The following is a 26,404-nucleotide window of genomic DNA, read 5'->3' as shown; positions in this document are numbered from 1 at the left end:
TGACAAATCAGTGGGGCACAGGGACACTGAAATCATTCCACCTGTGCCAAGCAAATTGCATGGAAGGGTAATTTCATCTTTGGATTATGAAAACTTTTTCCTGAGCTCCATTGCAGGGCTCTGGGCAGCAATTAACATAGGACAAAGCACCACTATCTACCTTGATGAGTCCCCTCCTCTGCCATCTTACTTTCTGACAATGAGACCACAGCCACCAACAGCGAGGTCGTCAGAAGTCCACCCAACAGTTCTAACCTGAGGTGGGGCTTGGTTTTGTGTTACATGATGCTACTGCACTGCAGCACCAAGCGGTTACTGGGGATTCTTCATTACTAAAGTCTCTGTCCTTAAAACATGTTAAATAAGCCTCTTTTCCCCCCTGCAATGAAAGCTCTGAAGGAGCTTTCTCAAAAGAAATAGGGAGTAATCCTGGCCAATCTTCCCTTTCAACATGACACCCATAGTCTGAGGGAAGAGGCACTAAGCATTGCTCATTTGCTTGCTTACTCGCTGTAGCAAAGTCAGCAGTCTGCAAAGCTGGTGTTTTAGGAGTGAGGCAGGAAAACCCAGAACCGTCTGTAGTCCTTGACACAGTTTCATAAAGGAACACTTGACTAGGCAGGACTGTGCACATAATAGTATATGTAAGAATGAAGAAATGCACGCAGTATCTCTGTGCTCAGAGAGCACGTCTTCCAACTGCTGTAACTGTGTTGGAAAAAGCACCTTTACAAGGCCTGACCCTCCATATAAGCCAACAAAATCGAAAAGCTAATTCCATCCATTATCTTGATTCTAACCCCAGGGTCCTCTTTATAAGCATCAGGAGTAGCACCTTCAAAGGACCAGGGATGCGAATTCCATGCTAACAACTGTGCCACTACCCAATACAAAACTTCCCCAGCTCCAAAGAGCTATTCCTTACAATGCGACCAAAGGGAGCTCTGCTAGAGCTAGGCAGGCCACAAGTTGCAATGGCAGTAGCGGACCTGAACATTTTGGCTTTGAAGGGCATATTTCTACCACAGCTGCTCTGCAACAGCTCTCCAGCAGAGAGGAAACAGCTTTTCTCACTGGCCAGTCAGAATCCCTCCATCCACGACCCACCTACGTATACACAGATGCCCTGGAGATTTGCAATACACACTGGCTAGGTAGGACAAAGACAATGACAGGACAAAGTCTCCCGTGGTATCAGAGCTAATTCCCAGACAGGAGGAGGCTGCTGACTCTTCTAACCGAACATCTCCACATATTTGTACTTTACAATTCCCCAAAGAGGCGAGAGAATCTAGCCTATTTAGGTACCATTTCTACCAGCAAAATGAGATGTCAGTTTTCACTCTAGCATCTCAGTCTCCATTTTTAATCAGTCCCAGTGTCTTCCCCAAAGGGATTATCTCCACATCCCAGTGGCACATGAACATTTTTAAACATACAGCTCACTCAGTTTAGTGTGGGCTGCACAAATCAAACCTGAAAGGGCCCCAAGAGGGAAGAGAAAGGGGAGGGCGGAGGGGGAGAAGGAAAGGGAAGGTCTGAGGCTAAACCAGTCCTGTTATTTTTATATCCAAATTAGGTAAACGAGAGAAGTGTTGAGAGAAATTTCAATTTGCTAATCATCTCTCAGGTTGATTAGTAGCAGTGTGCATGTGGGGGACAGGACACCCAGTAAACTGACCCTGGCAATGATCAGGAAACCCAAAGGCTTAGGTCTTGCACCCAGGGGCAAGCGCAGTGACAGAGAAGCATGCTTGCATTCCTAAATATATAAATATATATATCCACAAGGAAGAAGAAAATTAAAGTAAATGATATTTAAAAAAAAACCAAACCAAACCAACCAAACAAACCAAAAGAAAAAAAAAAAAAGGCTGGCTTGTCAGGGGTTGGGGACGAGAAGGCTCCGGTGTGTGTACTTACATAGAGGTCAGCACCGTAAAATCCGTCCTGGTAAACCACACTGCAGAAAATCCACACAAAAACAAAAAAAAACAAAAAACAAAAAACAAAAGAACAGAAAACACATTCCGGTTATTGAGGACGGCAGCATGCACATGCGTTTTACACAGGCAGGTGATGTATGAATCCACAACCTGGGCTTTTGGCAGGAGCAAATCAGCGAGAGAATGTGTGTGCGCACGCACGCTAGACGGCTCCAAGTCATCTTCCATAGCATGCAAAGGGGGAAGGGGCGGGCAGAGGGGGAGACAGTATGCAAAGGAGAGAGGGAGGGGAACCACCATTCTTGTACAATAAAAATAAGACTCAAAAAGATCTGATGTCCTGAAGAAGAGAAACAAGGGTTTAGAAACCTCCACTCTGGTTATTCTCCTGGAATGATTTTATTTACCCCCTAAACACATGGAAACATTGGCTTCATGAAGTGGGCTCATGAAATCGAGGAGCCCCTCAGAAGGCATCCCACAGGGGCTGGAGTCACCTATGTCAGAAGCACGTTTCAGAGTTGTGTATGATTACTTATTTTGAGCTTCACAGGGCTGCATGACTTTGTTTCTGACATCCATACATCACCTGCTTTTACCCTGCACATTAGACATGCGATAAGATTTGGCTGATCACACAAGCATGCAAAGTATTATTATTCAGCATCTTAAAGAACCGATGCAACACCTCAGGAAAACAAGTCAATCAATTCTGATCAAAGTAAACACAGAGAAATGTAATTGAAAAGAAAAAACCAAAAATACCCACAATGCATTGCTTTCACAAGCAGAGATAATGAGCTAAAAAGGTTAGGTGACTGGTCCAAGGTCCAAGAATTGAAAGGTGCAGTGGGAGTCCCTGGTAGTAACGACCTATTGCGTAGCAGAGAGGAGCAACTGGAAGGGTTTCCATGGGATGGTGCTTTCTCTGCTTTAAGCCATAGTTTTCTTTCTCTCAGAACTTCAAGCAGGAAAACTGTTAAACCAGAGCCTGGGGTTCCCAAAGAGCCACTCTTACCAGAGCATTTGCTAGTGTAAGACTATGCAGCTTGCTTTGGGGACAGGGGTTGGGGAAGGACAAGGAAGGAAGAGAGGGGATGCCCCCCACCCATTTGAGTTCAGCGCGTGCTTCATACTGAGGAATTTCCTCCTGTTTTGTCCTCTGAATAGCTCCGCACAAACTTGCTCAAGGCTTGAAAAAGCATTAGCCCCACCATCTGTGATGTTCGTGGATCTGATGTGCATGACTTACCAGTAGCATTAAGGAAAAATAAGGTATGGAACACTAGCTTTTCTTCTGATTATCATTTTTTACTCATCAGACGGAATGTGAAATACTGCCAAGAGCCTGCCACCCTCAGACACCCACCTATTGTAAGGCACGCACACACAAAAAAAGCCCAGCAGATCTTGCCAAAATTCTGCATGCTATTACTAAAAAATAAAATAAAATTTAAAAAAAAATACGTTGCAGTGTTAGCTACTGCTTGAATAACTTAGTCTTGTCGTCTTCCCCAGGAAAAGTACACTCCATTCCCAATGGACAAAGTTACTGTGGTCTCCAAGAGGGCTGGGAGCAGATATGAAGATAGAGACCCTTGTTAGAGGAAGAGGGGAGCCACTTCAGCAGGGAGAAGCAGGCCATAAGATCATGTTTGTTGAAGCTAAATTTTTACAACCACATAACAAAGAATTTGGCTCCTGGGGCAGTGACTTACATTGCTGGGTTCTCTATCTAGGACCAGGAGTGTTTTAGCAGTGATACTCCACCTGCTCCTGCAGGAAAGGCAAACGCATGACAGAGGAAGTGACTGTTGGGTTTATGAACAGGTTAGCAGTTTTAACAGTTATTCCGAACACAATCAGCTGGATGAATATAAGCATTACCACGTTGGATCAGGCCACTATTCCTGTAACTTAGAATTCTGTCAGCAAGAAATACCAGCATCATCTCTCCAGAGAAAACTGCAAGGAACACTACTAACAGGTAAGAGCAAGAATTCCTGAGTCCAAACAACCAAGTACACGTGCATCCTCTATCTCTCCTTCAGTTAGGACTTGACTGACACTAGGGCTGAAATTTAGCAAGGTTTATTTATACGCTAGAATATCCATATCTGTGATTCTTAATGCTAGCAAAAACTGAGAGAATTCATTTGAGAACCACAGAGACCATTCTGTTTATGCAGACTGACCAGAAGCATAAAGCAACTCAGCAGCCCATCAAATCTCAGTGGCATCTGCAAAAAGTCCACTAGCTGAGCTAAAACACACCCATGAGAAAAAGTAGTATGCTGGTTTTGTAAAGCAGCCATCATATCATTTAGGTGTACCAACAGTTGACTTTGCTGTAAAAGGAAACAAAAACCCACTCCAACCCCACAAAACTTTCTATTGCCTTATATCTAGTCTGACTTCTACCTACTTTTGGCTTCGAGTCAGTGAATCCTTTATATACTTACACTCCTAGACTAAGTTATTCTTTACTACAACAAGCCTATTCTTCATTTAGAAACTTAACAACCATGAACAAGTCAATACCTAACTTATAGTTTGAAAACTAAAATTGATCAAGCTTATTTAGTTTTGAGAGTTTTACAGTAGGCAAGTGTTTTTTAAGACTGACTTAATTCTTACAGCTTTTGGTCTGAAGTGTAATTTGTCATCATTCTTGTTTAGAAAGCACGGCCACTACAAATCAGGGCAATATTCTAGTACCGGTTTTACTCATGCTATATATCAGAGGTTATAATGTCTCCTTACTCCTCCTGACTGCCGCCTCCGTTATAAATTGAAGGTTGTATTTGTATTCTGAGGTCAGGCTCAGGTGACTATCTAACATCCTCTCCAATGGTCTGAGCAATTGCTTTCTAAGGTATGAATAGCCTTCCCTGGATAAATGTCCATGTCCATACCTAAGTATGTACATTCCACATATACATTAGAAAAATCTTAGTTTGAGTTCTTGAAATAAATGTTAAAACTATTAAGAATTATACGATTTCTTGCACCTTCCTCTGGAGTATCTAGCACTAGACACTGTGAAAACTTACTCAAACCTGAATGGCCCTCAGGTCTGATCCAGTATGGCAATTCCAACAAGGTTTTATTAATCTACATTCTGCATTTCTTGAATTCTGCTAAGCTCTCAAATGCAGTGATACCATTAAGTTGCGTAACTTAAACACCACTGAGGTTTGTGAAAACCAATTCCTTCTACTAGGTTTGAGTTAAGCTGCAGCTTACTTTACTGTCTTCTTCCACATTACTCACTATGTCTTGATCACTCATGTGTTGCTGACTGATCTTATGGTGTCATCTTGCCACTGGCCAGGAAGAAAGCAACCGATGCAGGGTAAGGTGTGTGGGCTTCATGGAGGTCAACAATGCCCACATGGAGCGGCAGCTGTCCTACAGGTTACTGCAACATGCAACTGAACAGCATGTTTTGTATTATTCCATGAGGTATAAAATTCCCTTTACAAAATATCTTGTAGAGATTCAGACTATGATGACAATAAAGACCAGAATTAGTTTATTACATCCCAGTGCACAGGACTAGGGACAGCTGTGGGCCATTGGTGAACCTGCCTTGCTTACTGCTGCCCTGCAAATGTTTACTGGATAGTACGCTGCCCATGAAGACATGAAATCAGTCAGCAGGGTCAGAAAAACTCAATGTAATATAAGTAAACAGTCATGAGACAGTATTTGGAAGGAATCATCACTGGAGACTGGCCCATATTCCAAATGGAAATAAACCTTTTATACAGGACTCAGGCTGGATTTATGTCAAACACAAGCTTAGAGTCCCTACCAGTGCACCACTTGTGACAGCCTCTTGCTAGGAACGCTCCAGCCGTTAGCTCCCAGGGATGAAGAGCACATCCACTCCCCGGTGCAAGTATTTCATATTCTGCTAGACGGCAGCACTTAGCTCAGCTTTGCTTCTGCGTTTCACTGTGGAGCACTTCCTAATAAAACCAGACTGGGTTCACTTTTAGAGAAACAGACAAACAAGTTGCAGGTCAGAGGCTACGGTTACAGGATATAGAATATGAACTAGGAGTGTGGCAAAAAGAGGTGGATCTGAAAAACCAGAAGAAACACGCTGTTTGGTAGGCCAACGTGTTCCAACGACAGGTTTCATTTAAAGTCTTCTGGTGAATTAAATACAAACATTGCCAGATTTCCCGGAGAGCAAAGCTAGATAGATACATGACCACTGCAGCTTGCTTCCTTGAGCTCTACTTCAAATATCAGACTGGACTCTAGAAAGAAAGGGCCACAGTAGCTCTCCCCACTTAATCGGATACAGAAGGTATTGCAAAGCTTATCCAGCATATTATCAGGCCAGCTGCTTGCACTGATGTGTGTGGCTTCCACCTCCATTTTTAATAAAAGATTTATAATTTATTTGCTTCCCTTTTGGGTCTAGTCTAAAGGAAAAAAGGGTCAGTCCACTTCATGTTGGAGGATTCATTCCTAGTCCTATTCTTTCTGAGAAGATTGCCTGGAAAACATGGCAAGCAAAATTCCAGAGACGGGCAATATGAATAAAGCATCCTTAAAAATCAGAAACAAACAAACAAAAAAAAAGACAGTTTGGAAGAGATTTGCTGATTTATCTGTTGTTCCACCACACTTAAACAAATGAACAAAAACCCAACCCAAAACTCACATACAAACCTAGTTCCCTGTACTTTTAAACAGCACAATACTCTTTTGCAACAGCATCTATTCCACTGCATTACAAGTGAAAAGTCAGAGGGCAAAGAATGCTAAGGCTATGCATTCACCATTGCTTCATATAACACATAGCACTTTCGCTCTCCCTATGTCCCAAACGCTCCCAGCTTTAAATGAATGGACTTGATTAATCTTTGTTTTAAACCTTTTTAAACCGTCTCCAACAAAGAAAGCAAATCCATTGTGGGTAACTGGCTCTTCTGTGTCCTACTGCCAGATGGTGAGGCATGAAGGTAATGGATAATACTCCTCATTCCTGGATATGAAAACACAAATGGAGTGCAAAGAGCAGAACCTTTCGGAAACTTTAGACCTTCTCTCTTTGCTTCCTTCTCAGCAGCACTATAATGTATTGGGTGACTGGATGACAAATACCACATAGACAAATTGAGAAATTATGAGAAGGAATCCATCAGCGCTTTAAGCTGCTGCAAGTACTGAGAATTGTTTCAGTCGAGAACTTAATGTGGAAAAATTTAGATTTGCCCCCACTAGATGCCATCGTGTGCAGAATGCTCTGGCACTAGCAATATCCTGACTCTCACCATCCAGACAATTTTAGTTATTTTTTGGTTAACCAATTAACTATTTGACACGTTTGTGCAGAGCACTCTGCTCTTGTGACCAGTGCTTACCCTGGGTAGGCAGGGATGGCTGTGGGAGGTACCGCCCGGACTGCCCCATACACTGTCCTTCCTCGGCCCCTCAGATGGGCTCCCCGAAACGCGGCTGCTGTGGTGGCTGCAGTTGGATAGGGGAAGCCTGGAACTGTAAAGACAGACAAGGTGGAGGGTGAAAAGGATCTGAACTCCTGTCCAGAGAACAACCGTCTGCTCCAAACAGAGTGACACAATAGCTCCACAGCGGTGGGACATTTTGCATCAGTCCTGCAGAGGGGCATGCTTATAACCCAGCAAGCATCCGATACATACTTCCTGCTACACCATGGCCTTTCGGGGAAGAGGGGTTGCAGAGAGGTTTGGCATGCAAGAGGTTAATGCTTTGGCATGCCTCACCCACCACAAACAGGGTACAAATCCCCCCGCCTTTTTACACCGCCATGCAGTCTGGTTAGAGTCCGAGAAGCGCAGAGAGTTACTATTGATATAGCAGGCGGCTCTTCCAAAACTGCAGAGGCTCTTTAATATAATTTGTCAAGAGGCCCTTAAAGTCAACCAACTTACATCAGTCTCTTCCCTCCTTTCCCCTCCCACTCTTTGCCACCCAATCCTCTGTATGTTCATTTTAAAGCCTGAAAGACAAGATAGCCCATATAACAGCAGCAGAAATTTCCCATAAAGTGCCAGTTTACTGAGAGCCCACCTTCATTTAACAAGGGTGACCAATAACTGGCTCCATGTATAGTGGGGCCTGCTTTATTACGCTTTACGCTGGAGTAAACTGGCTCGTGATAAAATGATGTAAAACCTCAGAGGCATCTGAAAACACATAATAAACAGATACCGAGAGGCAAGGAGTCCCAGGGCGCAAACCCAACCCAATGTGCGTCCAGGTGCATGCCACTAGGGGCCCTGCAGACTCGCGGTTTAGCAGCTTGTATAATATGTACTTTAGGGATTTGCCTGTTTGGTTTCTTTGATTTCAAAAGGGGGAGGGGGAGAAAGGAATGGCCTATTCCTCACACACACCCTCCCCTTGTTTTGCAGCCTCCTCATCGCTCAGAAAGACCCATTCACCAGTACAGAAAACACTGCAGATGAACAAGTTACAGTCACTGCACAGTTTACTTTGGCTCGAGGTAAACTCATTCCCAGCGAGACCCATCCTTTCAAGTATATATTATACAGACTGGAGAGAAGAAGGGTAACAGGTCATCGTTAACTCAAGCACAGTAACAATATAGGGGCCAACGGGGGCTACTTACTGATTAAAGGAATGTAAGTGTTAATACCCCCCCTTCCTGACAGGGGCACTGCGGCGTCATTGCCCAGCGAGACATCTGCTTGAAAGCTGGACGCTAATTTAATTTTAAAAAGAATAAAAAAAAAAAAACACAAAACGTAAAAAAGGTTATAAAGAAACAGCAGATTGAGAACACAAACAAACACCACTGCAGTTAAATGGCAGAAGTGGAAGTGTCTACTTAAGCTCTACCTGCATATAACTCAGGGCCGTACACCGCTCCAACCACAGGACTCAACTTCCAACCTGAAACAACAAAGACTGCAGTGAATGCCAAAATCTACACCAAGAGAAGGAGCGGGCAGTGTGGGTAGGGGGAACAGTCTCTTGCGTGCGCCCCAGCTTCACATGCACAGCTCTTTCCAATTTCTGCTTTGCCTCAATCCCCCTTGGTGTAGATGGAGGCCAACTGCCTTTTTCTAATGTCAAGTTCTAGGTACAGGTCGCTGTATCGGAGGGAACAGCGAAACATCAGCTGATCCGCAGCAGGGCAGAGGCGCCACTGAGGGAATGCCAACTACCTTATATGCATATTTGCCACGAACACCGTGCGACCCTGCGTTCTCTGCATGAACCTCGCTGCCAGCTCCTCCCTGCTTTCACCAGGAATGCTGCGGATCCAAAAGCTCTCTAAAACCACCAGCCCGGACTGCCGTCTCAGGCTAATCAATTTATAGCCTTAAATTCTCAAAACACCCGTCTGTCTTATTTGCTAGAGATCTGCTAAAAATCAACGGTGTCTGAATTTCCTCACTAAACAAATCACACAACTACGGTGAAGAAAAGCAATTCCATCTATTCATCTCGTATTTTCTTCTCTCCGTGTTATTTTAGTATTTCCTGTCTTCTTTATGCTGCTTTTCAGGTGAAAGCCTTCCCAGAGAATTGATTTTAGCATCGTCTGGGTAACTGGCAAGAACTGCAAATCATCACCATAACACCTTCAAGAGAATAGTGCTTGAAGAAATCATCACTGGGGTATGAGGACGAACGCATTTCCCAGACAGACCTAGAAACATATCTGTCTTCCCCCCCACCTTTCTATGTGGGAAGAGAGGCAAGGGGTGTAAAGCTAACATCATGATCTGGGCTGGCTTCCACAAAGCATTCGTTTCAGTGAAGATCTCAGCTGCTCAGCTAGCAACCACACAGGCATTTTTATTTAAATAAATCCATACTCTTCCTCTGTCTTGGAGTCCTGACACAATTACTGCACTTTTACACTTCTAATGGGCCTAGAAACCTTATGAACAACTTTGTGAACCGCAGCCCATCAACACCACCCCTTCATCTGCTGGTAGGGTATCAACGAGAGATGCAATGCACGTTCCCCTCCGCAAGGCTGGGCACGCTGCCACTGCGCTGCTCACCTTGATGGCAAAATACTCAAAGCGAGCAGTGGCAGCAAGGGGACTGGCATCAACCCTTAAATTTGAAAACAGTTGGACAACCACTCCTCCGTATGCCTTAAGCCTCCCCTAGTACTAAATACCTTTGCGTAGCTTTAAATTGCTGCAAAAGCAAAATACTCCTGCCCATTATCAGGGTTTCACGAGTCATTGCAAGGTAAGCCAAGTTTTGTTACCATATAGCCGCACGGATTTTCTGCCCTTGTTTTCAGGGCAACATAATGTGACTGCGTTGCCTTTTACTACAAAATCTCCAGGATCCTTTAAGACACTGAGACTCGGAATCCCAGCCTTTCTGCCTGCCCCTGTTTCCCCAGTTCAGTAACGAAAAAAAAGACTGATTTGCCAAGAGCCATGCAACAAGTCAGTAGCAGAGCCACAAATAAAATACGTTATCTTCTGACTTTTAAGTCTTACGTTGTAATCAAAATGGATTCTCACAATAACAGCTACCTATATGCAGCTTCCTGCCTTGTTGAAGCTGTTTGGGAACATTTTCAGACCAAAAAGAATTTTTCTGCCTGTTTCAGGACAAAGACTCAGTTCCAAAATCTGTATCAAAGCACCATTCAGTTCTGTCAGGAGAAGAACGACTTTTTATGCTATATATGCCTATGCAATAAAATCACTGCACAGACTGAAGAACCAAGATATCCCGATGAAACAGGATTCTTCATTACCCAAACAACTTGCTCTTTCTCTATTCAGGTTCACTGGCACATGACTGAACACAGGCATGGTCTCTAACAAAAAGTGAGCAAACAAGCAGCGCAATGCCTCTGTCTTCCCGGCTGCTTGGGGACAGCTGTTACTTTTACAGTTAGAACCTAAACTGTGATATATCCAATTATGTATCCTAAGTTATGCTTCTGCATTCATATTTAGGTATCTACGTGATGGCAATAAGGCTCAGGAGTACTGCATATCGCACTGTACAGCATCAGCTTGCAGCAGTGGCAGGCAACCTATTGGTCTTTGGTTTCTTTACCAGCTTGGCCACATCCAGCACGTCACTACTCCTCTCTGTTCCCATTTCTCCATCTGTAAAATGCTATTCCTCCATAAACGCTTAAGGGTTCTAGTGAAGAATAATGCTATAAATTATAGTTTATTGGGTTTCTTTGGGGTTTTTTTTTGGTCCTGAGGAGAGGTCATGACTTTTCCCTTTTATCGTTCTTCAAACCTTTCAGCTCGTCATTAGTACAAACGGTCTCTCTTACCATTTGCATATGGCGTGACCATCTTCTTATTGGTCATCACTCGCGCAGTGGCGTTGTTAACCTAAAAGTAAGAAAGGGGAGGGGGGAGGAGAGGGAAGGAAGCACAGGACGTTAGGGAGAACGGTGGAAAACTCAGATCCCACACACACACACACACACTATACTTCTCTGAGCAAAAAAAAATTAAACAACTAATTTTACAAGAATGCAATCTTTAAATTACTTTTAACAGTTGCCATTTATAATTATAAAAGTTACAGCTAAACATGGCACTTTAAAATTATGCATTAAACAAAAGGCCAACGAGAGTAAAGTGCAGATTCTCCGCCACCCTGCCACCCATTGGCACGTGCTTATTTTCAGCTTATTGACTGGAAGGGCAAAACTGTGGAGGGTTTTGTCCAGGTTCTGTTCAAGAGGCCGCGATAATTTCTGCAGCCAGGGCAGGGGAACCGAACCAGGTGATGCACAAGCTGACTTGTTTCTCAAGCTCACCATTGGGAACGGGGCCCGGCAGGTCGCTGGCAGGCATACATTTAGATAGAAAAAAGGTAGTCTGGAGTCCATGAGCTTTAGGATTTGAACTCCCAAGGGCTTGAGGAAATTTCTGGAACTCCACCAAGCGTTTGGATGGGCTACGTTCACCGATTTGCTCCCCAGTATTTTCAAATCTTTTTCCAGATTAGTTTTCCCTTGTCACAAATTTCATGGAGCAAGAAGAAGAAATACATAGCTGTAGACCTGGGTCTTTTTTTGGTTATATTGTGCCCTCCACCCTCTTTACAGAGCTCTGCATAGTTCCAAGCAGTTTGATTGCTCAAGCAAGTGGGGTGTTACCACAGAGATGGTGCTGATAAAGAAAAGATGGACCAGTTTGGAAGCCAAGTTACTGCAGCCCCGTGTCAGACAGCCTCAAAGTTCTTGCAAGGAGGGTGAAGTCTTTATACAACATCAATAATTCATCAAAACACATTTCGCATGGGAACTGAGGCCAGGGTGAAGAAGAAAAAAAAAACAGATATAAAAATAAAAGCTGCCTCAGGCCCCTGAGACTTACGGATGGTGAGCATACACAGGGTGGGGAGTCTGGAGCTACATTTACTCTCGTTTCAGCCCCAAAACAATAGAAACATTACACATTTAAAAAGAAAGAATGGGAAACAACAATGATGAGACTGAGAGCATGCAGTTAAACACACACAGATAAAAGAAAGAAAAAAGAAAAAAAAACAAAACACCACAATTGATTCAGAGGGTGGGGAGGGGAGGAGGGAGGAGAGAAGGTCTCACAGACAGTCATTAAGATGGAGCGAGTGCCTGAAATCAGCTGCTACAGCAAAGTGCAACACAAGCACTTAAAGGAAAAATTGCCAGAACCGATCAGAAACCACCAGTCAGCAAAGAGACCAACAGCTGCGTTTAACTGAGTAAAGAAATAAACCGGGGAGGGAGGGAGAGAGAGAAAGAAAAAGAGAGAAAACAAACAGTAACAGCTACAAACAGGTCTCAGAAAGAGAGAGCAGCAGATAGAAGGGGCAGGAGAGAGAGAGAAGAGGAAATGGGTGCATTAATAAAAACCAGCCAAACTGGAGTTCAGTAACTCTGAGTAAGATGTGCAAGGGGAAATCACCATGAAGTCAGTAATCAAACAGCTCAGACTGCTACAAAACGATATGTACATCCAAAGTCCAGGCGGCATTACTCAACAGCATTGAAAATAAAAGGGGGAGAAGGGGGAAGGAGGTGGGTGGGGACAACAAGTCAAATCACATTTCGTAGTGTTAATGTGAGATGGCAGATGGATTTTTTCTTTCTTATTTAATTTGGTTTTTTGTAATTTTAAGAAAAATTAAAAAAAAAAAGCTTCTTCTCTAGCGCTTTTGTTTCACTTACCGCCAACTCGTACCATCGCCAGCATTGTGTATAGTTACCATGGAAAGAGTGAGTCAAGTGAAGGGCCCTAAACGCTAAACCATCGAAAAGGGAAATAAAAAAACAAAACAAAAAAAAGCAAAATATGCAGACATCTTACTCAAAAACGGCGGCTTTTTTTGTTTTAATATTTGTACTTTTTTTTTTTTTTTTAAAGGAAAGAGGGAGAGAGGGGAAGACGCCAGTTAACCTTCAACACAGTGGAACATCAAACTGGTTAACACCAGGCATGCCCGATACATGGCCATGTTGGCCATCCAACAGGAACCCTTCGCTCCCCTGGGGTGAGAGCTAGAACCTTTAAGGATTAGCTTTCACCGAGACAACTCTTGACCACGGTCAGGTCAAGAAACCAGCGGTGTGTGTAGCACAGCCCACTCAGGGCTTCTGCCCCCTGCCTCCCCTCCCCTCCCACCACGGGCATCATCTCACACTTAAGTGGAGGAGAACTGGCCTCGGAGGAAAGAGAGAATACTGGCTGGCCCCCTGCTTTCTTTTTTGGACACAGAGTTAGAAGTCGGACAGTACTCTTTCAGTTAGTTTTGTTCAGGCCTGGTAACAGGAAATCGGAGCCTCGCAAACTGAAGCAAAGGAAAAATCAAGACAGCAGAAGGGCAAAAATTTGGAGTGGGTGGGAAAAAAACTTAATAAAAGAAGAAAGAAAAGAAAAAATACCCAAAACAACAATAAAAATATTCCATAAGGGGTGTAAACTTTTATACATTTCAGTGCAGGGAGGTGAAGGACACAGACACAAACACACACGCACACACGAGACTAGGATCCAAATGTGAAATAAGTGAAGCAAGACACAAAAAGAAATCAAAAGAATAAATATAAAGAAGAAATTGAATTACTGAAGACATGCACCTCGATTTTACGGCCCTCTACCACGGTGCCGTGTAATTTCTCCCTGGCCCTGTCTGCATCAGCACTATTCTCGAAAGTTACGAACCCGAATCCCTGCATGCAGCGGGAGAAGGGGGGAAAACATGCACATCGTTATATATTGAAGTACTGATCTCTAGGTAAATAGAGAAAAAATATCACAGTATGAAATCGACATCAGCACAACTCAGCAATAACCTCCTAGAGTCACATTGTTGGTTCATGCATGTTTCATAAATGAAAGAAATTAAATTCAATAAAATAAAGGAACTGTAATCATAATAAGAATAATAAGAGTAATTAAAAAAAAAAGAAAACATAAAAGCAATTGAGGCCAGACCAAAAAAGAAGTACAAAGTTACTCGAGACAATTTTTTTGTTTTGTTTTGTTTGTTTGTTTAAAAACACTGAACCCTGCTCCGACATAGGCAAGCTGGTCAAGCCCAAGCGGGGCTTCTCTCCCCTCTGCTAATTAACACACATGCTTTGCAGGACCCCCCGCCCGCCCCAGACACAGTACAGGACATTGACACTGAGCAGCACTTCGTTCTCTTGAGAAACTGCTACAAGAGCAAACAGCGATCTGAGTTCATGCCTGGCACCAGGAATTCTGCGAAGCTTTGGGCAAATCAAACACTGAACCTTGCTTTTCCCACCTGTAAAATGAGACAATCATAATTACCTACCTTAGAAAACTGTTGAGAGGAAGGGCTGTTTGTAAATCATCCCTTTTAAGATCTTCGGGGCACAGCTCATGTCTATTCCTATGCCTGTAACTTCCCTAATAATGCATGAGGCCTTGAAAGTAAGCGGGGCTTCTAGGTGGCACCATCAAATAAACATCACTTAACATGAAGATTTAGAGTATCATGTATTCTAGTTTCAAAGTTTTCCTATCTATGAGTACTGTGCTGGACTTGAGTGTAAATCTAAACATCAATTCATCGGTAAAGGCAGGTTTTGTCTGACACTGCTGACCTACAGCTACATCCCTGCTACCCATCTTACTTGGCTTCTTTCTGAGATGGCAACCTCTGCAACATAGACAGTAACAAAGCTCCATGTAGTTAGGCCATGAAGTTTGAGAAAAATTGACGTGCCCTGCTTGGAGCAACCACAAAAGCTTGAGGACTACTAGAATGTCCTTTTCGTTAGACGAATTTAGGTTTACTGCATGCATGAAGGCAGATGCAACACGCCTGCCCTCCATGCTCATGCTGCTGCCAACTCATGCAGTCGCGTAACAGGGCAGGGTAAGAGACCATGCTTCCTCCCACAGAGATGAGTGCACTGATGTTAAAAAAAATCCAATGCGACTAAGAGAATTAGGATTTTAACCAGTAACAAATGATACCTTTCTACAGACAACTGGGATGAGATATACTCCATGCCATTACAGAGAGCGGGGCCAAATAAAGTTTTGTTGCATTCTGCTTTTAGGGTGTCTTAAGAACAGGAGAAGGGTAACTGGCTCCCTTGACTTGGTATAAAGCAAGTATCAGTTTAACGTACAGAGAGAGAGGGAGTAATCTCTGCTGGCTCCGATACCCTCAGGAGCAGGAGGACCAAAACTTGCATTTTGATGCAATGGGAAGTCCTGATATTAACCGGAGAGCGAGGTGATGCGAGTGATCTACAGCTATGCCTTGCCAGGGAAATGGCACGCTTGCTAGCCTCGTGGCCCCCTCTGTGCAGACTGGACACCTCCCCTTCAAAAAAAAAGCGTTATGATTTCTAAGCACTGTTAGCGACAAGACACAGGCAAGCCATCATTCTTCAAGTGCTTTTTAAAGGTCTTTACAATACTAATCTTAAAAAGCCCAAGCCATTTGCACATGCTGGCCTTTATCATCCACAGCTAGGTTTCCAGCACAAAACTGTTACACATTTGTAAAATGCAGCTTTTATTTATATATTTATTTTTCCCCTTAACAGCAATAATAAAAGAACTTAGCCAAGTACTGCAATGCTGAGATCAACGAGAACGCTCCTTTGGGCTCCATCTCAATAATCTAAAGCTTCAAATAATTTCATTTCTTCAGTTATAAATAAAAAGCTAAATAAATAACAAGCTGATGCCTTTTTTAGAACAGCACAGAAGTTTTCTGTTTAAATGAATTAAAATTGGAGCTACAAGAGATGGGGCCTAATAAAACAGCCCGACTGCATGTAACTCTCAAATACGGTGCAGGGAACCAGGGGGGTGCAGGGGGTGTAACAGCAAAGCTGATTATGAAGGGACAGGGTATCGTGTCCACTACAAAGAACCCCTACAGAGAAAGGCAAGACGGAGAAATAGAGCAACACCTTTCCCTCTGGTTCTATATAATGGGGAAAAAGCATCTTTAAAAGGTTGCGGGGGAGGGGAGGTAAAGACTGCAACAGGAATCTCTATTTCCCTCTTCTCTTTTTACATTAAAATTTCTGTTTGTTCTAGACAAGTCTGTGGAGACCGAATGAAATTTATGTCTTCGGTGATGATGTGAACTGAAAGCTGAAGAGCAGAGGGAAGGTAATTTTTTAGGCATTAATCCATGCAGGCTAGAACCAAACTAAGACTATTTTAATTCACATTTGTTTGCAATTAGTGAAGTCTATATGGGATTTTAAAAAACCCATTATCATTAAATATCTTTAAACTGATTAGGAATTTTCACTATTTGGAATGTTAACTCAAGGTAAAGTACAATCCACATGCAGACTATATGAAAATAAAAAACAATGTGAATAAAAACAGAATTAATCTGATTCTGAACAACATAACTAATTAACCACAATTTTTGTTTTATTGACAGATCCGTCCTGAGCTTGTGCAACTCTTTGTTGAGAACCATTTAACATCAATGCTGATTTAACAACAACATAGTTGACTATGGCAGAGTCAGTATTTGTGCCCCCTTGGTTTGTCTTCTTAATATATCTCTTAGACATTCAAATTTTCTTCAGGAAAAATAGGTGAGGCACGCTTAACATTTTTGTTATTTCTAAATTTATAAACTAGCAATTATGTATACATATTTTTGATGTGGGAGAGAAAAAAAGCACATACATAAAACTTTTAATTCCTTTTCACAGATGACCTGTAAAGAATAGGGATTAATTTGTACCTAAATACATATACAACAAACAATTCTCAGTTTTCCCTCCCAAGGTTGTCTTGCCCTTAAAAAAAAAAAAAAAAAAAAAAAAAGAAAAGAGGCAGCAGATATCCAACATTTACTACCTTAGCGTTATAGCAGGTACCCGTTTGCTCCATAGTAGTAGGTATAGAGCCAGAGGAAGGGAAAACACAATCCTGGGAAAAGACGACTTAAGGTTTCTAAAATTTAGATTATACAAATAGGTTGGGTTTAGTAAGGCTGTTACGATAACAAGGCTGAAATCCGCAACAATTCCTCTCCACCAGCAACTGCCAGGAATTTCTCCCAAGCAGAAAATAAGTTTAAGCCTCGACGTACCTAGCAAACGCTAAATAACCCCAGCAAACATTTTTAGGACTGGTGAATAGTTTTCAGTGCCAGACTAACCCCTTTTTACCCACAGGTTTATTCAAAGGGCCTGAAGAGACCGAGTAACTGCCACCCTTTTAGTCTGGCCTCAGACTCTGCAATAAATAACAAGCAACATGATGAGCAGTGAAAAAAAAAATTATAAATGTATATATAATTGAACGTTTCCATCTCTGAAGAATGAGAAAGAAAATTTACCATGTAACCGTTAAGGGAGAAATCAAAAGCAGACGGTTCTCCTGGGTGTGGCCAGAACACAGAAATTAAACAAAAAACAACAAAAAATAAAGTAAAATAAAAAAAGAAAAGAAAACCAAAGGAAACTAAACAGAGCCCCTCGAAATCCATGCATTGTTAACCCTTCGTTTGTCACAGAGTTTAGACCAGTCACCTCAGCAGCAGCGTCTTTGCCTTGTACCACTGGAGCATGCTTGTTTTTAACCAAGTTTTTTCTTCCCCCCCTGCCCCCCCGTTTTTTTTTTCCTCCTTCTTATTTCCACAATAAACAAACTTTTAGGAGCCTGAAAAAATGGCCAAGGAGACAGCAGTTTAGGCTACCTGTTTCCAAGGCATTTGGAGAAAGTAGGAGGGTTTCAGCTATAATCCACCTGAGATGAGCAGGACTGAATGCACTGACAGAAACACAGCAGAAAATTCAGAAACACGTTGTTGAAGTTACGCACACAAACATACGCTCCTCCAGCTCCTCCCTGTGCCCGTGCCACACTTGGGAGTGCATTAAGGCACATACACGTAAAGCACCTGTCGCTGTATCGGTGCAGTCTAGTGAACCAGACGCAGGAATTAATCTGGCTAAAAAAAACCCATAAATGTATCTTCAAACAAAAAAAAAAAAAAAGAAAAAAAAAAGGAGGGGAAAAAACCAAAAGACTTGCAGGGCTATTTTTAAGCTGGATCATTTCCCCAGTCCAGCTTGCTATGTTCCTCCACTGCCAATCCCTCCTGCAAAACCGGGAGTGGATGGGGGAGCCCGGCCAGCATCACAGCTCAGCCAGAGCTTGGGGCTTCACCGCAGCTCCAGCCAACTCAGGTCAGGGGCTTCACGGCCCCCATGCTGTCCCCGGCTGCGTGCTCCTCCTCCTCCTCCTCCCGCCCTTGATCGATCGCGGATCTTATCATCTTATGGTCTGTAAGTTCAACCAGCTAAACTGGCAGAAAGCAAGCTCATTTCTCTCTCCCCCCCCCTGCTGCATCGGTATTTTGCTAATTTAGCACCCTGGACTCAGTGAAACGAGCACTATTGGGAAGCAGCTCCCACAGGGGCAGTAAATCAGCTTATACTATCAAGCTACCAACTTCACCCTCAATTATACAAGTTTAAACAAACCAGTTCAGCGTATGGACTAATTTAAGTCATTAGTTTACTACTGCAGAGTTGAAGGCATAAAACTGAACTAGGATAAAGGGACACAGGTCATGCCTCCTTCATGCCATTGGCATTATAAAGGGATTTGGTGACCTGAGAAAGCAATGCTGGTTGCTGGTACTTAATTTGTTATTAAGCCTCTTTGTGTTAATAACGCTGTTTGTATTTCTGGCTCAACTGATGACATCTGAACAAAAATTAGAAAAATAGAATTAAAATGAAAACAAGGCCTCCAATTTATTTTATGTAACAAGGGGTTGGATCTATTTCACTGAGTGGAAACTAAGTCCAGAACGAGAGTGGCTCAACGCAAAGCACCTAATCCATTCAAAGAAGAAATAAATGCACATGCAAACATAGAGTCTTTTAGGCACAGTTATCAAAACCTAAATTCATATTCTTAACCTACAGTTAACTGCAAACATAAATAAACCTTAAGTGTTTCCACACAGCTTTCTGCCCAAGTTTTTAGTTAGCATGGGTTTACTTACAGAACTCCACTCATCAATAGATGCAATTTCTTTGTGAAGACAAGACATAAGCTACTATACAACCAATTCTTTAATTAAATATGAAGCGCTTCTAGACAATTCAGTCCTCTACAAGAATCTGGAGATCTGGGTCTCCCAAGTGGAAGGCAGTGAGGGACGTAAACTTATGCCATCCTGAAAACATGAACTTAATATGAACTCTTACCATTTAAAAATCTAAAAAAAAAAAATATAAAAAAATGCTCCCTCTTGAGCCAAGGTTTTGCTGCGTGTTTACGTGCTCTTGGTCTCTGAATGTCATTGAGGGCACATCTTGGAACGCCACACGGTATGCAGCCGATGAGCAAAAAGCTTGGATTCCCTTCCCCTGCAGCTTTACAAATGCCACAGGGTACTTGTTACGCAGGCAGACTGCATTAATTCTGCAAATATGTCCACTTGTTTAGTTCAGCACAACAGTGCCAAAATATGCATCTAGAGGATGCATCTCCACTTACAAAAGGAGTAGGAATCCTCTCTCTCGACTTCCTCTGGAGGTGTTTTATTCTCGGTTCAGTGAAGTGCATGGTAAACTGCAACCATGAGCAGAATGCTATTTAAAGGCACTTAAACGGGTCAGAACTAGAAATGTAATGGTAAACAGGATAAATGAAACAAACAGCTAGTTTCCTGGAAGCAAGCAGAAAAACCAAACACATCAAGGGAAGACTGATGTCATTCTATTAAACAAGAATAAAATAGAATGAAATACAGGAGATATTTAAAGTTTGTATCTTGCTTCTCATATGTAGCAAAGCAGTATCAGTGTGAAGCCCACCAGGGCACATATAATCCTACTAAACAGATTGAATCTGGGCAGAAATTGAGTTAGGAAACAAGAATTCACATTGCTTTGAGAGAAGAATCAGAAAAACTAGTTATTAACTGCTTCCTACTCTGCTGTGACACAGAAAGTCAAACCAACAACATTTCCTAAGCCAAATGCAAGAACCTGAGGTGCGAGGTGGCTGTGACGGACACACGCTGCTCTCTCTTTTGTCACCAAACGTCCTAAATACACAGAGATCCTGAAGATGCAGCCAGTTTGATATAGTTCCCCCAAGCTATCGAAGAAAACTGCCTGGTCATCTCAGGTGGATTCAAAAGGAAGAAATGCAACCCGCACACTTCCTCCAGTCCCTCCTACAACCAGCGCTGGAGCGATCCCGGCAGAGACCTCCTGCCACAGCTTGGCAGGGACAAGGCGCTGCTCAACCCCATCGTACAGTGGGTGGGGGTGAACCCAGAGCAGTTTGGGATTTACCACTGTACCTTTTAAATAATTACAAAACATATACACAAAACTCTACAACCCTTTGGAACCCGGGGAAGGGAAGGGAGCATTGAGAACACAGCACAAGGCAGGCAGCAGGAGCATCTGCTTTCGGATTCCCAAGAGAGAGGAGGAGAAGAAGAGAGAGAGGTTTCATATCATTAGATTAGAATGGAAACCACAGGGCAGGAAAATGCATTCAGATTTTTTTTCCTAAGGTGGAGGAAGAACCCAAGAGTGAGTGAGTGGCCTCCAGAAAGATCCATTTCCTTTGCTTCACCATCAGATCACCAAACTGTTGTTTTTCCATTGTTACGTGAATACCAGGTGCTTCGTGCAGCTACACCCCACTCAAACACTGGGGCCTCCCATTTTCATGCTAAGCAGGAATAATCTTGCATTCTCTTTAAAACAGGAATTATTTTGGGTGGAGAAGGATGCAAAGATACCACAAAATTACTCTTTGGGTGTTTTCTCATTCTGTTCAGATTCTGCCCCATCCCTCATACAGGCTATCAGTTTTGCAACTGCTTTTTGCTGTAAGATGACAAAAAAAGCAGTAGAAAACTGCATGGTCAAGGACTACAAGAACATCTCTTTGGATCGCCTTCTTTTTTCATATATTTATTAAGGGTTCGGGATAAAATTTGTCAAGGAACTCTTCAGCAATAATTTTTGTTTTAACTGAAAACCAGAAGCCTTGGGCTTTAACAACTGCACAAGAAGGTACTTTTCATAGCCATAAATCAAGTCTCCACAGAAAGCCTCCAACATTAGTGTTGCCTAGAAGGGAAAGGGCAGCTGTGGGCATTTAATACAGGGCTGTGAAGTTCATGTGTGGAGAGGAAAACACTCACTGTTCTGGAAAGCACAGGCAGCGGGGGATGAAGGATAGAGCTCACCACTTTGCCAGGCTAGTTATTTTTGTTCTTTCTTTTGCAATTACATCCAAACAAGTAAGGATTTGATAGAGGCCAGAGGCTATTCCCAAAGCCAAACAGAAATTACTAAAATCAAGACTAATTCACAGATAGCTCTGGCCTATAAATATCAGAAGAACAGCGGAGAGCAGAATAAATATTTACAAACTCAGCATAGCTGGTTGTTTAAGTAAAGTGTATAGATTTTTATCCACACAGGGAAGTAAAACTCTCTAAACTAAGCCATATAGACATACTTGTTCAGACTGTCTTATTAAAACAAAACAAAAACATGGCATTAAGCACAAACAAAGGACGGAGAACAGGCTAACTCATTTCTTTTGTATACAGATCAACTGCTTTCTGGTTTCCAGCTAATACAGAGACTGAAGAATTTCAGAATGCATCTTGGGCTACATGGGAAGAAATCTGCAGAGGGCTCTGAACATGAACATACCCCGGAATATATGTTGAAGCAAAGAGGCCACCTTAAGACTGTGAACCTCAAATCCAAGTGAAAGGCAAAGACTCTAAACCAAAACTGCTTAGCCGAATTGCAACTTCAAAATCTCTTGTGTGCATGCACACATGTGCACACACGTGTGTGGGGGAAGGAGGGAAATTTTGTTTTAATTGAAAATGGGAATCTTAGCATTGATTAAGTCAAGCAGAGTATAGACATGCACTGTGCAAGCTTCCCCCATAGAGCTTTGGCAATGCACCTCGCTCCTGACCTGCAAAACTCCCTGCTATTCCAGTGCTGAACCTCCTGGGCAGAGAGAGAATCACATCAATTTGTCATTGTGGTGATACTGGTTACGTGATGAGAACCAATTGCCAATTAGGACAAAGATTACTGAATCTCTCTGCAGCTGACCTGAGCAACATTTCAAATCTCATCTCCAGAGAAATAAATTACCATTAACCCTCAACAAAATCTCCCTCTTAATATATCTGTAAGATGAAAATAGATGTGTGAATGCAAATTCAGTGGGGAGAGGTCCACATGGGGCAGGGCAAGTGGAACGAGGATGCTTATATTAAGCATCAAATATCTCAAACATGAAAGGTCAGTATCTCAGAAGTGCCGAGTCAGCAAAACAGAGTAAATAAAATCCTTTCACGTATAAGATATGACCTGTATTTCAATGCCACGGAAATGTGGCTGGGGGGGTGGGTGGGTTAGGCTTTGCTCTTACAGTCTCCCATTACGCAAAGCTGTTTTACCTTATTCTGCCTTCCCCACAGGGCACCCATTGCAAATGCAATGGGAACAGGTTGGTATGAAGGCTCAAGTGACTGACTCCCTGTTTGTTCAAAAGGCCGGGGGAACCTGACCCCACATTACAGACAGGAGTGTCTAGGAGCATTTGTACATGCTGCCCAGAAATGACCATGCTCAGAGTCTGGAGTCAGAGGGAACAGGACATAGTCCCCAAAATAGGTTTTCCCTTCCCCCATCACACTAATTCCTGCTGATCTCTACAGAGTACATTCTCTAGGCAATGAACTGCCTTTTACTCTGCAATCAAAACAAGAGAAGCGGGTACAGAAACAGGACTTACCTTCGAGCCACGCTCATTAAAGATTATCTCTACATCAAGGATTTTGCCGAATTGCTGCAGAGACAAGGGGGAAAAAAAATATATATATTTATTTTTGGCAATCCGTTTTTCCTACCTTTTGGGCCTGGCTTAGTGCAAGAAGGAAGGTGAGAATATTTTCATTTCTAGCACCCAGGCAAAGGCATAAAATCCCACTGATGTGACCCAGTTCTCTGGGGTTAGGACATGCAGATCCTCTTGGTTACAGACTCCAGGTTTTTCACAGAAGTCTAAAGGAAGAAAAACAATCTCCAGAAGAGTTTCAGGGATTTCAGGCAGCTTTCCTTTTACCCCTTTTAATCTAAACAATTCTTTCTTCTCTCATTCTAATATTTCATCTCAGACATGGTTATATGGTTTTATCTCAGACATCTAACAACATTTCTCAAATGTAATTCAGCATTTCGTCTTCCTCCTGAAGTGGCTATCACAAAGAGAAACTTAACAGTAATGTTGTTTCTCTGGAGGGAATAGTCACATAAGACTCCCAGCCTCACAGATTCCAAACTCCGAATCTGCTTTCCTCCCCCTCCCTTTACTTTCCAAAACTCCAAGCCTTCAAAAGAATTGATTCAGAAACCATTAAAACAGCCAACTCCCAACAGGTTTTTGCTTTTCAGAAAAAGATCATTTGACTTCAACTTTTGCTATCCAGCAGGCTGTTGATAACCTGTGCAAGTTTATCACGTATGACAGAATTCTGACCTCTGCCTCAGCCCGGAGACCCCAAGGAGGGCAGGGCCCCATTACTCTGCACTGTTTCAACAACTGGTTACAAAGAGCTCCCTACTTAGCACAGAGCAAAAATGGGAAATGAGAGCTACAAGCTAAAGAGGAGATTTGCCACGCTCTGTGGAACCATACATGGATCACATCCTTCATCTTGGAACAGATCGAAATATTTTTATTGAACGGGCCAGATTCAAACCAGTAACCTATAGGTAAAAGCATCACTTCAACAGAGCCCTGCAATGCTCTGTCTTCTAGAAGCGTCAAAGTTGTATTTCCAAACTGGAGGTCTGCTCTCCAGAAAGACAGGTCTAAGATCTCATTTTCAAAAGCATGTATATGGAGCAGCCTTCATTCTGAAGATGCACACTGCACTCAGACAAATGCTTTATCTGAGCATTTTTCCTACCCCATTATTTATGAAAGCTTCCATAAACTTCTTCCATGGTTTTGATCTCACTGCTTGGAGAAGCTTTAGAGGTGGTAGCAAATGAAGGAAGGGTCAACAAAAAAAGAAAGGATGGTTTTGCAGCCTCCAGGCGCTGGGGCACTCTCCACTTTGCTATGGTACTCTTAATATAGTATTTGCCTTTTTTTTTTTAATTAACATTTCCTTTCGGAGTCAAATGGGTATAATACTGATTTTGTGGGTGCCCTGCTTGAAAGACTTGTGGCCAGATTTGCAAACATAGAACATTTACAACAGTGAGCCATGATGACTGAGGAGAAGCTCTGGATATGTAAAGCAATAAAAAGCTATTAAGTCCCTTGAACAAGTATTCCACAACTGTCTTTAAGCAAACAAAACGCTTCCAACAATTTTAGCTATAGATTCTGTCTGCTTCCATTCTCCATTCTTAAAAAGGAGATAGTCGTATTCTTTTATAAATGTTGGTTCACAGATGTTGTTTTTACTGTTCTATTGTTTAAGGACAATACTTTATCTTCTATTCATCCCAAGAACAATGGAATTCACAATATCCCACGTTACACGAAGTTTGAATAATGCTAATGTAAACACGCATCTTCCTTGAAACCTCAACATCTCAACAGCTTATGCTTCATCCATGCTGGATCCTCTTTTGGCCACTGCTGTGCCAATCACAGCTAAAATACTTTTTCTATTTCTATCCCACACTTGGTGTGGGTTTGTCTATAAAGGAGATTAGCCGTTGATTGCTTTTATTGTCTTTGTTGCATATGGCTTGGGCACTGCCATGAAAGAAATCAGTCATGATTGCTTTCCTGGTAGACTATTTCAGTGTTGTTACACGACAGGGGCTGAACCAATTTAACAGCTCTCGGCTGCTGAAGGGCTGTCCCTGCTCCATTGTCACTCCTCGTCTGGTCTCACCAGCTTCCTAAAGCTGGCCCCAGTTTTCATTCTCACCTGTAGATAAACTGATACAGCTCACCAATCCCGCGAAAAAGCAGCCCAACAAAAGGAATAAATACAAAGTTTTTAATGATTTACTGATCTGAAGTGGTTCAAAGGGTCTGGTGAGCTCCGAGAAGCAAAAGGGAGTAGAAAGCAGCACACCCTGCCCAAGAGCATGATCTGTCCCTGAGAGCTGGCTAGCCTTGCCACACATGCTGAAACAGCCAAGGTCTCAATAAATGCAAGTGCCAAAATTATTTTCAGAGTCTTCAGATTTATCAAAAAAATCACCATTTTCTACCTCAGTAGAATCATCGAATGGTTTGGGTTGGAAGGGACTTTAAAGACCATCTACTTCCAACCCCCCTGCCATGGGCAGGGACACCTCCCACCAGACCAAGTGGCTCAAAGGCCCATCCAGCCTGGCCTTGAACACCTCCAGGGATGAGGCATCCACAACTTCCCTGGGTAACCTGTTCCAGTGTCTCACCACCCTCACAGCAAACAACTTCTTCCTGATACCTAATCTAAATCTACTCTCTTCCAGTTTGAAGCCATTACCCCTCGTCCTATCACTACATGCCCTTGTAAAAAGTCCGTCTCCAGCCTTCTTGTAGGTCCACTTCAGACACTGGAAGGCCGCTATAAAGTCTCCCCAGAGCCTTCTCTTCTCCAGACTGAACAACCCCAACTCTCTCAAGCCTGTCTTCACAGCAGCAATGCTCCAACCCTTTGATCATCTTTGTTGCCCTCCTCTGGACCTACTCTAACAGGTCCACACCTATCTTATGCTGAGGACTCCAAAGCTGGACATAGTACTCAAGGTAAGGTCTCACTAAAAGAGAACAAACTGTGCAGCTTCTGGTGCACAATTATGCTGTGCCACCTTTCCCTTTCTCCACACCCAGCTGGGCCCCGATCCTTGGGTATTACTGCCAGCCCTGCTCAGCTGAGCTCACTGCGCAGGGTTTCCACACCAACAGGAAATCCTGTCTTGTGCGTTTAAT

At 42.8% G+C, this 26,404-nt stretch overlaps 1 protein-coding gene across 29 annotated transcripts in view; it reads right to left on the bottom strand.

Moving 5' to 3' along the window:
- RBFOX2 (RNA binding fox-1 homolog 2) overlaps positions 1 to 26,404 on the bottom strand; it is a 169,633-nt gene that overhangs the window by 8,253 nt on the left and 134,976 nt on the right. For 10 of the 29 annotated variants that reach the window (XR_012586157.1, XM_074580245.1, XM_074580091.1 and 7 more), the window contains 7 exons: positions 23,252 to 23,305; positions 14,050 to 14,142; positions 11,248 to 11,308; positions 8,811 to 8,864; positions 8,581 to 8,673; positions 7,331 to 7,463; positions 1,924 to 1,963 (listed from right to left, as the gene is read on the bottom strand). Coding sequence is in view for 20 of the 29 variants with exons in the window: in XM_074580245.1 (XP_074436346.1) it covers positions 1,924 to 1,963; positions 7,331 to 7,463; positions 8,581 to 8,673; positions 8,811 to 8,864; positions 11,248 to 11,308; positions 14,050 to 14,142; positions 23,252 to 23,305 (528 nt within the window). In the remaining 9 variants the exon portion in view is untranslated. Of the gene's footprint in view, positions 1 to 1,923; positions 1,964 to 3,358; positions 3,517 to 3,664; positions 3,723 to 7,330; positions 7,464 to 7,879; positions 7,948 to 8,580; positions 8,674 to 8,810; positions 8,865 to 11,247; positions 11,309 to 14,049; positions 14,143 to 23,251; positions 23,306 to 26,404 lie in introns of those variants that run through there. The other 19 variants (XM_074580081.1, XM_074580108.1, XM_074580275.1 and 16 more) reach the window with 8 other exon arrangements.

The sequence above is a fragment of the Larus michahellis genome, chromosome 1 (genome assembly GCF_964199755.1).
Source record: "Larus michahellis chromosome 1, bLarMic1.1, whole genome shotgun sequence".
Taxonomy (NCBI): domain Eukaryota; kingdom Metazoa; phylum Chordata; class Aves; order Charadriiformes; family Laridae; genus Larus; species Larus michahellis.
This window is presented reverse-complemented; position numbering and strand designations above follow the sequence as displayed.